This window comes from Halichoeres trimaculatus, unplaced genomic scaffold (assembly GCF_033239565.1).
Source record: "Halichoeres trimaculatus isolate MK-OKI-2021-1 unplaced genomic scaffold, fHalTri1.1 fHalTri1_scaffold_11, whole genome shotgun sequence".
Taxonomy (NCBI): domain Eukaryota; kingdom Metazoa; phylum Chordata; class Actinopteri; order Labriformes; family Labridae; genus Halichoeres; species Halichoeres trimaculatus.
Window position 1 is genome coordinate 19104025 of NW_027437189.1, and position 15565 is coordinate 19119589.

The window sequence follows — 15565 nt, forward strand, 5'->3', positions numbered from 1 at the left end:
TCGCTTTGCAGTCGTTTTACACTCCCACAAGGATTTTCACTTTTACTGCTCTAAGGACAAGATTTAATAAACCTTTTCATTTCACAGTAAGACCTCATGAAAGTGCTGCATGGCTTCACAATTTACATTTTACTCACTATTTATTGTAAAGGGGACTTAATAAGTTCCCTCTTGAGTACACACAAGGTGAGCGTTACTATGGGGACGCAGAGTGCTCCTCTGTGCACCGCCGCACCAAGGCCTGCTCCATTGTGGCGAGAGACAACAGCTGTCTTTACCTTTGGCAGGCAAACAGGCTCATTAAGGGCAGCCATGTTTGTTTTTGTGCCCGATACCTAGCCCTAAGCAAACACTGCCATATCTCTACTCCACAGAACCTTGCAGTCTCAACATTTCCTTCCCTATTGTGGAAGGAGGCCCTGGCACATCCAGCCTGCTGTACGTTTTCCCCCGCGAGCTGGGACAGAGCTGCATGTGGCTCTCAAAGAATGCGTGCTTAATTGAGAAATTTAGCTGAGGTTTGAGCTGACGAAATTCTGCAACCTAGCTAGCTTGCTGCTGAGATGCTGTGGATATTATGTGTGTTATAATGTAAGTCATTATACTCCCTGATATCACATCTTGTGGTATGTCACAACAAAGCCCCCTTTGTTTGTTGTTCCGTAGACGTGATAAAGGCGTCATTATTTGCTCTGCTCACAGCCAACAGTAAAAATCTGCAATGAAAGGTTTCATTCGCATATTTTCTCCTCTCTCAGCACTGTCTCTGGCTTGAGTGACAAGGCAGGTTAAATTCATAACGCTTTGACAAAAATTCCATTTAAGAGGGAAAATGGCATTGAATGTCATTCCATTACTGCAGACGACAAACATGGGAACACTTTGACCCAGGAGGCATTCACATTAACTTACACAAAATAGCACAAAGACTTCTTTTTGGCTCTCCTATTTTATATGTTCAGTCCTGGAGTATCTTCAGCCAAAATACACTCACTTATTTGATTTCATCCTTTTTCACCGTTTGTCAAGCCTAAAGTCACAACGCATTGTGAAATGAGTTCTTAATGTGGAGTAATGAGGCTGTCATGGCAGAGCACTCTCTGCTTGTTTGAATTTGACTCATGTCGTAGATTCAATTAAATCAGCTGAAGTCAAGCTGGCCTCAGGCCAGATCGGTAATGGGTGACCTCATTCAAACAATGCTCTGACATATTGAAACAATAAGAGGAAGGGCCTTGAGTCAGACGCTAAAGCAAACTCCACTCACAGATAAGGTAGAAAAATTACAGTGAAGTCACCAAAGTGTTTAAAGATTCCTGTAGTCATTTGTTTTCTGAGCTGATTGTGTAATTATTATCCTTATTTTTCTCCCTAAGCTGTTGCTTGCATTACACACCATTAGACAAGCTGACTGCTGTATGTTTGTGTGTTCCTGTGCTGTGAATAACACTCAAAAAGTAACAAACACAAACCAGGCAAGGCATTTTACTGTTAAGATAAACATCTCTATTGCCAATATTCTAACCCACATATGCTGAGTGAACTTTGGCTCCCACTTCCTTTGTCTTTAATAACTGAAAACAAAATTGTTCCAGCTTAACAGATAAGACCAACTTACAGAATTTAAACACAGCTGGTCAGCTTCTTCTGCTGGAGGTTTACTTGTCCTAAGAAGTCTAAACTGATTTATTTGGATGTAGAAATGCCTGGAATCTAAATCATGACACAAACACTCCCAAGGCTATGTAAACAACCTTTCTGGTTCCAGTCTGCAGCCACGCTTTCTGAGCAATAACTCGAGTGCCGAGGGCAAAAGCACTTCTCACTTTTTGGACGGGTCTCCACTGTCACACGGTTATTAAGAGAAGGCACTTCACAGTTTGTATAAAAGGGAGTAGGTATCACTAAAAGGCTTATTCTGACTCTGCTGTCGGTGCACAATCAATGATGTTACTGAATTTAAATCCATTTACAGATTCATTATACGCAAATAGACGGTTTGGAAAAGAAAGAAACATCCTGAGTGCTTTGTAGAATAAACAGAAACAAGGCAACCGAATCAAAATGAAACATCTTGCTTTACTCACTCTTGTTTCTCTATTCACAGGGGCAATAACAGTTACAGTAAACAGATAAAAGAGCACACACTCACACACACTTACACACACAGTTACTGCATCTCATTAGGCGGCATTCCCTCTGGCCCTTATTCCATTAGAAATTAAAACTCGGGACAATTAGTGGTAAATTGGTCCCAGCTCAAGGCTCCAAGACGACTTAATTACAGGCTCATCTGAAAAACTGTGCCATGGCAATGTGCTCCAACACACAGTGAATACCTGGGGTAAGGGTCAGTCACAACAAAACTCAAAGGATTAAGAATGTAGCGCTGGAAACAGCAGCGTGTGTACATATATAAAAGTAGGTCAACACAAAGACAGCACACAGATGAAGTACTGATTGTGAGGGTGTGAATGAGACGACAGAAATGCTTCTTTTACATGGTTTTGATGAGAATACAAACAACAAAACACAATATGTGCTGCTCCCAGAAATCTGACATAGGTTGACAAACTGGAGGAGGGAGGTTAAAGGTCAAATGCTTTCAATATTTTTGCAAAGAGAGAATTGTTTACCTGTTCAAGAGACAGTTTGGTTTCTAATTTAATGGATATTTTCCCTAACATGAAAAAGTGTCTCTCTTATACCGCTGCATCTTCATGGCCACATTAGTAATTTTTTTTTTATTTTTTTTTTAGGGACATTATTGTTTGTCTCAGGCCAGATTTACCTTGTTTAAGCTAAGTCAATCAACACTCACCTGAAAGTGTCTTTGTTCATAACTCTGAAAGTAAAAAGTAAGTCAAAAAGTAAGTAAGTAGCTGTTCTACACAAGGCTGGTACTGACAACTGGCAAACGTGTGTACATTTTCTGTTCAAATACTATTCTAGCTAGAAAAAAAACTAGACTGCTAAAAAAAAGTAAAATGTCTATGAACAGGATTTAATGTTTGAAATTGGCATCTAAATGCCTCACTCTTCTTTGAGAAGAGTCATTCAGTCATTTATCAGGACACCAGAACCCTCATCAAGACACAAGATTGTGACAGATAACGCTAAACCAGTGTGTCTGATCACCTTCTGAATTCCCCAAAATTGCAACAAATTGGGAGTTTTGCAAGTTTTGTCAAGTTTTGTCAAGTTTTGTTTTAAATTATTAATAAAATACCTCGTCAGTCTGCCTTCTGCAAAAATGTGTCCCAAACAAAACACAGACTTAATCTGGAAGATTCACCAGAACTGATTCAACATGACAGTGCCTCACATCAAACAAATGATGTTTGTTACTTCCTTGAGTTGGAGGGAAGTAGGTGTGTTTTTCTGCATATATTCCAAATTAATCATCTTTTCTTATACAGTCCTCTGAATTCCTGTAAGGTGACATTGCAGGGGGCATTTAGACAAAAATTAGACTTGGGCTTTTCACTGTAAGACTCAAACCTGAATGAAATACCACAATGTGGATCCAGTGAGCACATAAAGCCAGGTATTCTATCAAAATCCTGATGGAACATGGATAACTAACTTATATTCTATCTTCTTCATCACTCTGCTTCTGACAAGGACACAAAGCACATTTTTCTGTAATTGAACCAACTCTAGTTTATGTAACAACTGACCGTTCTGCCCTTCAGGAGAAAGAGAGAGAGAGGGGCTCGGATAGCAGTTTGATCGCCCTGTGTACTCGCTCTTTGTCACGTGACACCGTGTCCCATTATATTGTGATGTTGTCATAGGAGGAGAGGAAATGAAATGCCTTCGAGCTGTATAGGAAGTGTTTGTGTATGTGTAGTGGTTGAATGGTGGATAATTCTGAGGTGTAAAGTGAGTCTATGTAAGTCCGCTTGGGATCACCTAAAAGTGGTCTTTAAACATTACACTGAAACTTAAACAGTTTTAATTGGTGGCTGATCACAGTCCCTATGAACACATTAAAGACAAGTCTTTGTTGGTTTGCCAAAGGTTTTATCAATAGTACTAAAGAAAAAGTCAGTATTCCTACATGTCTGCGGTGCGGTGAGACTACGACTCAAACCTGTTAGACAAAACAGCATCTCAACCCAACATTTGTCTTGGCGGTGATTACTCCACCAAGGAGGTTATGTTATTGGGAAAGTTTGCCTGTTTGTTTGTCTATAAACAACATAACTCGAAAAGTAACGAACAGACCTTGATGAAATTTTCAGGAAATATTCCAAATGGGATAAGGAAGAAGAGATTAAATTTTGGAGGTGATCCGGATAAACGTCGGGTCTTAGGATTTTTTAAAGGATTCTTTATCATTGTGAGATCGGGCTGTTTTCACCATATGTGTATATAACTTCATGATTAATGGTCGGACTGCTGTGCAAAAGACACACCATAATTTCTGACAGATGTAAAAGTATGTTCCAGATCCTGGCAATATTCTGGACACTAAGATCTGGAATATGAAACATGTACTGGGTCATCATAATTTTCAACACTGTCAGGTAACAAATTATCGTACAAACCTGCAACTAACACCAAATTGTAGCAGACATTCTGCTGAAAGGGAGTATAACATTAAAGTAGGACTAAAGTGTTGCGTGACAATCACAATATGCTTGGTGGAGGTCTGCGCTCTCTGAGTGCTCTTCTAGTTGAACCAAGTTATCAAATGTAAAACATGCTGGAGAATAATTTAACAAGTCTGTTGAGTCTATGTACCACAGGTTCAAAACTTATTGTAACTTCAGCATAAACTCAGAATGAGCATGATGTGTACTTTATTCATATTATAGTCAGAGTGACAGACCACTCAGCCAATCAAATCAAGAGAACAGGAAATGGTACATCTCAAAAAATTCCTCAAACTGACACAAGCTGAGTTTCAACCTGATGACTCTAAAATATGTGAATGTTAATATTTTTTCTTGTGTTTAACAGAACAATGCTGATTGTGATGGAGAGCTACAGTTAGCTTTTAGCTACCTCAGTCCTGTAAAATCTCTGTTGTTCTGCCAACAAGCCCTACTTTGAACACAGCTCAGTTCTAAATTTTAATACATTTTATGCAAATGTGATGGCTGATGGTATATGAGCTGTTTGAAAGTCTGTGTCCTACATGACAGCAGTGTGAACACATGTCCCTTATGCCTTTATCTGCTTCATGTTGGAATAAAGGATCATTTTTTTATGAAGGCTCTGAAGAGACTGTGGAGGTTAATGAGTTCAATGGCTCAATGTGAGAAGAGATAACTGCAAATTACAGATTTACTGTTTGTTTGTAGCTGTGGCTCTGTGAGAAAACTGATACCGTGTGGACTCATAATGATAAGATTTAAAACAGTTCACGGATGGACTTTCCTCCTATGATTCATATTGTGTATACTGTAGGATGAGGTTTTATGGGTTGTCACTCAGATACAGAAGAGATAAATGCATACCTTCTTTATATGGTTTGTCTCTTTATTGCTTTCATGTCTCTCTTTTATGTTAAGGGGATTTTTAGCTCAAACCACCAGGCGTGATCAAAACTCAAGGGGAAGCACGGCATGCAACCCAGTGAGTTACAGTTAAAGTCTGCACTCATTCACTTTTTGCACCTGCATGATCTTTTATTGTGAGGTAAAGTTGTTATTTTTTACTTAGACAATGGACCTCTCTTAATCCCAACAAAGCCAGATTATAGAAATATATGAATGTAAAAATAGTAAACATGTGGTCACTTTAGACAGAGAGCAAATGGAAAAGTTTTTTGTTTCTTTACAGTGGAAAAATGAAGGACAATGAATGGTGAAAGATGACGTTTTGATTTATTTTCTTAACATGTCCTTGTGTCAGTTGAGAATTTCCTTTGTATGTGTCCGTGTGTTCGGGGGATGTTGCATGAATGGGCAGTCAGCATTTAGGGTTCAAAAGAAAACAGCAGCCTGAGCTCAGTGTCTGTGTGAACACCAAGGCTGCGGTGCTCTGGATCGAGTGCCATTGTTTTGGTAATAGTAAACCTGGGGCACTTGCCAGGAGGCATTAGTCATTCATCTAACAAGTTCCACAAAGCAAACCACAAAGTGCTCCGCTGTCGACTTCCTCTTATTGAATTCTGAGCACATAAGCACATTTCCAAGTGTCTTACAACGAGGTAGAAACTTTCTGATGACTAGCTACCTGAAATATGGCTGCCATGTTTGTTTACTCGTGCCTCATCCTGTCAGGAAACCAGCTTATTTAGAGACATGTCAGGGTTTTTTTTGTGTGGCAAAGATTGAAGCGAGAAAAGAAGGAAGGTGGCGGGTGAAAAGCGGACAGCAGGGGATTAGGGCGGAGTGCAATTTTTCAGCAGGCCTGGCATACGACATGATCTCTAATTACCCACAAAGCACTGTGTAACCCGAGCCCTAGATTAGGCTGCATTATCAGGCTTAATAAAACATGACCATCTCTCAGTTTCACTCCCTTTCCCTGCCCTGTTGCTGCAAACATTTGTCCCTGCATATGACATGCTTGATGCATTCACTGAGGGAGAGTCCCAGTTGTACCTGTTGCTTATTTACAGCAGAGTGTGGCTTGTTCTGAACAATGGTATTAAAAACCAAATGGATTCAGAAGATTGTGAAAATATTTGCTGAATGTTAAAGCAGACATTATTTTTGCAAGTAAAATTACCAACACCAAAAGAAATTCTAGTTTTGAACAAATGAAATGGAAAAAGATTTGCTTTATTTACCTCTAGATTTAAGAGCAAGTACTTTAAATTGTACTTAAATGCGACTTAAAGAAGCATACTAAATCTGTATCCAAAACTCTGAACAACATCAGATTCTATGTGAAATGTGAAAATATATCTTTCAAACTTTTCACTGATAGCAGATACGCTAAGGTGAGAAGGAATCATGTTACTGCTTCAAATCCAGAGGAGCAACGTGTAACAGAGAGACAGTAAACTGATGTCAGCACATTCAACCATTTACAAAAAGCGCTAATAAAAATGCAAACAATGACATCACCGTGTTGAACTGCTTCGCCTGCAATCATGTTTGATGAACATGACAGTGACAACCACAGCGTGCTTTTGATGTCATGCCCTGCCCATTTCTAGTTTACAGAGAGACATTTTTTAAGGTTCATCAATAGTGGTGCAAGCTATGAAAAAAAAAAAAAAAGGGCAATGATATTTGAATAGTTGTGTAGTCATCAACATCAAAAAAATTGATTAGCGTATGTAACAATCGCTCTGCCCTGTCTGCGGCAGATCGCAGTTTTATGCAGAGTGCTGGAGCTGTTACGCGTCAGTTTCACAAAAAGTGAGTCAAGCGAGACAGGAAGTTGTGCACGGAACCATCTAAAATGCCCAATGACTTTCAAAATAAAACAAACTGTGTCCAAACCAGATCGTTTTTTACTTGACCATGGCAACAAACTGACATTATGAACAGAGCCAGACCAGAAGTAAACAGGCTGGAGGATTAAAAGCCACACAACAATGAGGAGACGTTCAAATACAAATTGTGAAATGTGGAATGAGGTGCAGTGCAAACTTTGCAAGGTTAGTCTGTTGTCAACAACTATGCACAGCTAGGAACAAGGCATGCAGCCGAAAGTGTGGTGCTGTCTGCAGATCAACAGTTAGTGGTAAGCTTTGTCACCTATGAAGTAAGTTTGGTGATTGGTGTGCAGAGCAGCCCTCTCCATCTATGTAAAAGTGTGACAAAGAAAAAGGGTTTAATCATACAGCCATGACTGTGTATGATGGGAGTATAACTATAAGTGTTTGTCCCTATAATTACTACTTTTTATTTTATACTTGAGCTATGTTTTGTTGCTTCACTGGTACTTTTCAAACAAAGTGAAAAAAAGTACTCCTTCCTCCGTTTCTTTAGTGGGTGCTTTCAGCCACTCTTAGGTGCCAGCCACACACAAAAGCTTCTGAACACACTTTCCCTCAAACGTTCACATACACTGAGTTGGTTCACAGTGGGTTGTGCCAGTGTGAGCTGCTTTAGGCCATGGTTTTCCCTACTGTCTACTGCGTTATTAACCATTCTATAAAAAGATCTGCTCAAGTTTCCCTTTCCTGTGTGTTAACAGGCCTGCAGAGCCACTGTGAGCTTGTTGAGGCCTTGTTATGAGAAAGACAGAGTCCTCGAAAGCAGAACACAACTGTCCATAAATCATAATTTCCAAAATCTTGCTTTTCTTTCCTCCGTTTGTTTTTCTTTGCGACATCACTCATTGGAATGGCTTGAGGCCAACTTGAGACTAAATGGTTCAAGCACAAAGAGGGGGGCCTTCCTCTACAGCAACCTCTGCTTCTTCTCAACCCATAAGTCTCCAACCTTGCTCTACAGCATTTTCATATTGGACATCTATGGCTATTATTTTCTCTATCTCTGAATGCCAGCAGCTTTTACGTTTCTCCCCATTTGAGGTGATTCCCATGTCTTAACTCAAATATCATAACCTGCAGGACTGTATCACCCCTGTACTCTGTCACACGTCTCCTCTGCCCACTGTAAAGGATCACGGAGCTCATCATTAGCTCTCAAAGAGGAAGAACAAGCCACAGTTTGATTACCTCAGTGGCTCTGTGGGCTCCTGCAGTCTCTGCTGACTGAATTGGTCGCAGACAATTACAGCCTTGCACAAGCAATTATATCTGCCAGCTAAATATGTCACACATAATAAATACATGCTCCTGACAGACAGGGGACAGGGGGAAGTAGTTACAGCCTGGGAAGGGGGGAGGAGAGCAAATCCAGGATCAGATGGATTTATCAACCCAATGGAAACTTCTCACAGTTTGAATCAATGCAAGTCAGCGAACTAATCAAGGCACCAACGCTCAGGCTAGAAGTCAAAGACCTGCTAATGAGGCTAAACAGGTTTCTGAGGCAGAGTCTGTTGAAAACATTCAAACTTCTCCCTCACTGTATCTGAGTTAGCCTATGGTTGTACCTTTAATTGAGCTTTCTTATAGGCACTGTCCCCTCAGGCTACAGTGCAAACATGGCACTGACACCAGGCTGATAATATTTGTAGAGGATATTCAGTGAAAACAAGGGAGGGAAAGAGCCTTATATCCCAGGAATGGAGCTTATGCCCTGGCCCATAGTGTTTGCACAGGACATACCTCAGGAAGCTGAGACAACTGGGAATGTTTGTCCAGCTCCAGGCCTCTTCCATGCATACATGCATACATACAGTACATATGTAGACAGGCATACAGTCTGTATGTGCTCACACACATCAGTATATACAGTATGCCATCAACTCTGACATGGTTATCCATAAAAAGTGGAGTCTACATGTCAAGAATTAGGGATAAAATGCTTGTGGGAATACCAAAGAAAACTTGAAATATCTTTTTTTAAATCACAATCAGTCTCAAATCACCATTCCAATAATTTGACCATTCAAACGAAGAAAGAAATTCAACATTAACTTTACCAACTTGTCATTTCTGCAATCAAATGCATTGGCTGTAAATAGCTGGCAGATAGAGTCTTTCTTGAGTCTTTGTTTACACACGCACACAGACACGCACACACACTCGCTGGGTTCTTTACAAGCTTAGATGTACAATATCTTTACTGTACTGTGTATAGTAGCTGTAGAAAATCCTCCTCTGGGAGGTTTTCTTTGTTTTCATAGCTAAACAAAATACCATCAGAGGTCTTATATTATAACAGCACAAAGCTCAAATAATCTTATCAGTGCAACAGTTTAAAAGCAAAAAAACACAATAGACACCTCAACAGATGATAGATAGATAGATAGATAGATAGATAGATAGATAGATAGATAGATAGATAGATAGATAGATAGATAGATAGATAGATAGATAGATAGATAAATAGATTTGACCCCTGTCACTCTTTCTGAGTGTTTGCAGTCATTAACAAGCATAATCGGCATTTAACTCAACACCCAAGGGTCTACTCTGCAGCAGGTGCCAGCGCCGTTTCTTTTTCTTTCTTCTTCTGCAGTAGGAATGAGAATGCCGTTGCACTGCCCCATGGGAAGGCCCAGGCTGACTAATGTAAGCACACTACAGTGGGGCGGCTGGTCTTAATTACGGTAACAGACGCTGAGGGGGACGCACTGGTGCCCACCAACGAGCAAGTAGCTTAGCAGCACTGCCTGGGCCAATAATTAGCCAGTGGGTAGCCCCCCGCCACTATGTCTACCACCACGTGCACACACATACAAACACACACACGCACACATAATGGCTTTTTCATAAGCTACATAAAGTATAAATGCTGCATTCAAACGCTCACATACGGGATGTGGGTACTTAAACAGTGGATAAGCAATTTATCATGTGTCTCATTTACTTTTTAGTTCATTCATTCTGTCTACATCTATCAGAACTTATCAGAAAATAGCAAGTGCAAACAAATACAAACACCCTTTGCATATTTGGACTGAGAAGTTTTCACACAAGGTTTCCGAAGTAATAAAAAAAATTATAAGGCAAGAAATCTTCAAGCCATATGCAGCCTCTGTGACTCAGCCATGTCAGACCCAATTCCAGTTTTATTGAAATGATTTCAAATGGTTGGAATCCCCATTAAAAATCTCCTGGGTGTGTCGGGGCAGGGAGAATATGATTTAGTGGCTGTTTTTGCTCCAGCTCGCTGTGTGTCACCGGCCCTTACTGTGGTATGCATGGCCTTCCTCTGCACAGGGCTATGAAAGCAATTGTGATTGTGATTCTGTAGTCAGCAAAACGCTTGACTGGCCCCGAGTTAGCATGCGCACGCACACACACACACAGATACACACACTCACTCACAGAAGCACACTGTCCCCATACTGGGCCACTGATTACTTCAACCCATTTGACTCTCACTCATCCTTTGATTCTCTCTTTCTGCCTCTGTGACATACCACAGAGTTTGTCATTAGCTAATGGCAACAACACCACTCAGAGTGAAAATACACTCCAGCCTGCTTTACAGAGGCTGCTTAATTTATCAGCCATGGTTAAGTACTCAAGGTATTAAAAGTAACCCTTAGACAGGCAGCCAAAACTAACATCAAGATCTCTGTGCAGCTTCAATAGCTTGTTTCACTTGAGGGTGATTGAAACTGAGGGAAATGTTAATGCAATGTAATCAAACCTTGCACAGCATACACAGGGCTGCTCTGTTAGTATGAAATAAAACTGAGATAAGCCATTCAAATGGAGTGCATCATTCCCCGAGCTTATCTAAGGCAGTGGAGACCACCAGCTAACAAAGCCTGCTCTTCAGTCATGCCCTATCTAAGCAGATATCAGTTGTTGGGAGGATATATGAGCTGGGTGGGGCCTGGATGTATAAACACAGGGCCTGCTCGCTCTGTACTCCATGCTCACTGCTGTACTGTAGGCAGCAGCTCACCTCAGCACCAGCAGCAGTCGGCTCTGTTTGATTAAGGTATTCAAATAAAGGAGCAGACACTCTGTTCCCATTTCACAGAGCAAACTGAAAGCGGCTGACAAACAACTAGACAATGCAATTACAGCTGAACATGTGCTATAAGCTAAGATGCACTCCATATTTTCAATGCTTTCCATGAAATAAAGTCCAAGTATTTTCAGAGCTGGGTATTCATGAACCATGCAGCCTGCAGCAGACAGCATAAAAACATGGCACAGTTTAATATTATCAACACAGCACAAAGCTCTTCTTCTAACAGTAATGTTCTGTGTAATTTTTCCTCGGCTGCAGGAGAGCGCCACAGTAATAAAAGAGCCGCACACTCAGAGCGAAATAAAGTGAGTATTGAAAGTATTGAAGTAGACATCTTCAGGGTTATTTATGGACCTCCCTGAATCATCTCAGTCTGTACTTGAAGTACCTTCTCTGCTCATTTTATGCATCTTTTTCTTTGCATTCTTCATCTATTTTTCTGTTTCGCAGCGCTGAACTTCAGAGTAAATTCAGCCTGAGCACGAAGGGATTTTTTTTTGGCAGAGCGATTCACCTATTCAAGAAGCAGTTCATGACAGACGCTGGCCACAAAATCCCAAAGAGGATTCACATCCCACATATCTTTGCAAGGTATTTTAATTGAACGTGCAACTTTTAGAAATTATCAGGCAGAAATTTGTGATCATATGAGTACCTTGACTGAGGCATGTGAGCGCATTGTGAAGGAAACAAGCTGCAATTTCAAAAGAGCAGCGAGACAAAAACTGAGCATAAAAGGAGCACACAAGTTCCCTGCAAGAAGTCACATAAAGTTGCTAATTACGCTAACTAGGCTTTTCTCAGCGCACAGAGTGAGTCGGCAGCACACGAGACAGGTTTGCAAATAAACAGACTGTTAAGCTAAAACACAAACACACGCTCGTTATATCCAATTAAACTTGTGTGTGACTGAGATTAACAGTGTAAACTTAACAGGGATAAAAAAAGAGAGATGTTTACTCGGGTTACAACTTCTTTAAAGGCAGAAATACTAGAAAAGTCAGTGCAAACCTCAATACTGCAAAAGCCAAACCAAGAGATTATTTTTATTCAGTTTATTTTGATTCTTATCCAATAAAAATTGTTCCATAAGAAAAATTTCAAGTTAGAAACACAGTAGAAAGTTCAGCAGACAAACCAAAGCACACTAATAAAAAGCCAAACTGAGCCAATACATTTGACCTTAATGCTATGATTAGCCACACTACTAAGTTTAAAATAAGACAAATAAAGTGTCAGAGATGAATGAATACATGCTGGCTAATTTGATCTGTAGACGCAGAACCTATAACAAATCAGACGTGTCTTTAATGCCTCAGCCAGTTTGACAGGTGTTACAGGAGGGGAACTTGACCTGGTTCACTGTGTTAACAGGACACCAAATGATCCCTGCTGCCCCTGGCCCTCATTTCCATTTCCAGTGAAGGTAGTTAGTGTAATGATGGCAAATTATACCTCCCCTCTGTGGAAAAAGCTCCCTCAAGCAAAGGGATTCTTGGGGGAGTTCAATAATTCAAATGAACACTTGTAATTTTGAGGGATGCCACACTTCCCCTCTGTCAGTGACAGCACTTGGTGTCACTTTCGCTCTCATGAAAGCACTTTATATATTTTTATTCATTTCTTCTGGCTTTGTTTTCAGGGTTCACGCAGTGTGAGGATATCAGCATATTCTTGGGATTATCTGCATTGGGCGGATGATCCTAATTCTTTTGACCTACAAAAAGATAGCCTGTGTGGAAGAGTTATATGAGCCTATTTGTGTGTCACAGGTGTAAACCAGCCCTGCTATTAAATGTTTTATACGGACACCATTCCAGCTGTGCTCCAAATAAATCCTGTCTTCTGCCCTCAAAATACACTTTCCCCTGAGCAAAGATTTTTGTCACACGTTTTTATTGTTCAGGCGGTGAGATGTGTTTTTCAGTTGATCACTGGAATGTACCGTCCTTTGATACAGATTTTCCATTGCCCACACAGTGAAAGTCAAACTTCCTACAAACATTATTCCCCTCATTATCAACGCTGAAGTTAAATTTATCTGAAGGAGTGAGCAGAGGAACTCAAAAACGTCTTTATCTCTCTATAACTTCATCTACAGTGGGTCAACATCCAGAGCCTGTTGATTTGTAACACCACAGCCAGGGTAAGTAAACACAACACGATCTGTTTCTGTGATTACAGATGGCTTTAGTGCTGATGGTGGTAGCTTTGCATCTGTTTCTAGTCTTTCTCACATTGTGTTTTAGCTCTCATTTGTAATTTTCCTCTTTGCATTCTTTACTTTTTAGCCTTTTAGTCTGTTATTACAAGCTACATTAACAACATCCAAATATTTTCCCCATGCCTCAGGTTCTTATAAAAGGATTACTAAACGCAGCTTGTTTATCCCAGGAGATGATGATTTTTTTTTTTTTTTTTTTATTTCCAGGAAAATGTCAAACTACAATTATTCATATTGTTGTTTTAAATGCCACCTGCGCACTTGCAATAGAGTCAGATCAGGTCACAAGCCAAAAAGCTGCGGGGTGTCAAAACTGAGAGAGGGAGAGAGAAAAGAGTGATCACTTGTACCAGGCAGACTTTGTGGTTTCTCCTTACAAAGTAATTAACAGTACATTACTGGCACACATCCATTTAATCGCTGAACTCCCAGCGGAAAAGCATGTAGGCTATGAGAAATCATTGAGAGGGAAGATAATGTTGGAGCAGAGAGCAGAGTAGGGCAGTATGGATTCTATACAGCCCCTGGTATTCCACATCGGGTGGGACACTTAATGCCAGCTTTGTGCAAAAACACAACTGCACGAGCTCACCGGGGAAATAACATAATAAGCATGTTGGTGAGAGGGGAAAAGTTGGACTACACATTTTTCTCTTAACAGCAAGATAGAATGATTGTAGGTTTCAGTTTTAACTAACAGTAGCCTAAACACAAATTCTGCGTCCCGCTCCAGACTGAATTAAAAGCAGCTCAGGTCACTTCACTTGCTGACACTTGACATTTTTCTTTGAGAGAGTGCAGCTGTGTGTTTGGAGCAAGTGTGCGCCCGTGGATAAAACGCATCCAAAGCAACTGCGTAAATGTTGCAGGCTCACATACAGACAGGTGAGACATGAAGTATTTCACTGCACGTTGACACACACACACAGTTCGTGTTTAATTTACCTTGTTTGAGTGGTAATAGTCCAACGAGCTCAGACAACTTGGGTCAGTCGGTAGTGAGCATGAACCCACATTAGCCGGGGGCGCAGGATAAAATCTCACGTCCATCTCAGGTTGTGCGAGACTGAAGGCATGAAATCACTTTCAGCGTCTTTGACTCACTATTGTCTCAGCAAACACAACAACGCCGGAGCAGGAGAGAGTGGAGAAAGAAAAAGAAAACAAGTGGTGGAGTTTGACTCGGTACTCTCCTTCCTCACATCCACCAGCGTCCGAACTTCGGCACCAACTCTGGTGATGCGCAGTCCTCTTCAGGATGCCAAACACTCACTCACTCAAAAACGGAGAGAACAAATTTCATGGAGAGACGCACGTGTTGGCAAAAGTATCCCGTTGTTCCGGAAAAAAATAAAAAGCAAACCTCCAACTTAGATCCTCTTATTTTAAAGTCTTTTAACCGACTGAACAGCAGCACATTAATGTACAGCCTGCGTTTTCCCACCGCTCTCAGGACTCCATACAGGCTTTGTTATGGAGGTGCATATTCTTGCATTGGTTCCAGTACAGAAGTGGTTGGACTTCCCTCTGCCATGCGACCTCTGCCGATAATAAACGGGAAAGAGGAACGGAGGGAGAAGGGGGAGGGGAGATTGGTGGCTGCCTTGGCAACCGTTCTCCTTTCTGCAACTGCGCGCTTCTGATTAGCTGTAGTGTGCACGACTGTGCATTATACAGCGCGCTCTTCTTCCATCAGTGCTCCATAAAGGCTTCCATTTGGGTTATTGTGCCAAAACAGATAGCAGAAGGCTGCGTGGAGTCTCTCTGCACTTCCACCGTGTTTTTATGTATTTTATTTTTTTTATGTGCATAGAAATAAAACTTAAACAGTTGTGTTATGTGCTGACACAACCTGAATTTA

General features: G+C 40.8%; 1 protein-coding gene across 2 annotated transcripts in view; it reads right to left on the bottom strand.

The window, feature by feature from the left end:
* The window catches only part of LOC141800033 (TOX high mobility group box family member 2-like), an 86141-nt gene extending 70870 nt beyond the window's left edge, over positions 1-15271 (bottom strand). For both annotated transcript variants that reach the window (XM_074682491.1, XM_074682490.1), the window contains exon 1: positions 14650-15271. In XM_074682491.1, coding sequence (XP_074538592.1) covers positions 14650-14754 — 105 coding nt within the window. In that variant the 5' untranslated portion in view covers positions 14755-15271. The remainder of the gene's footprint in view (positions 1-14649) is intronic.
* Between the last annotated feature and the right edge of the window lie 294 nt (positions 15272-15565).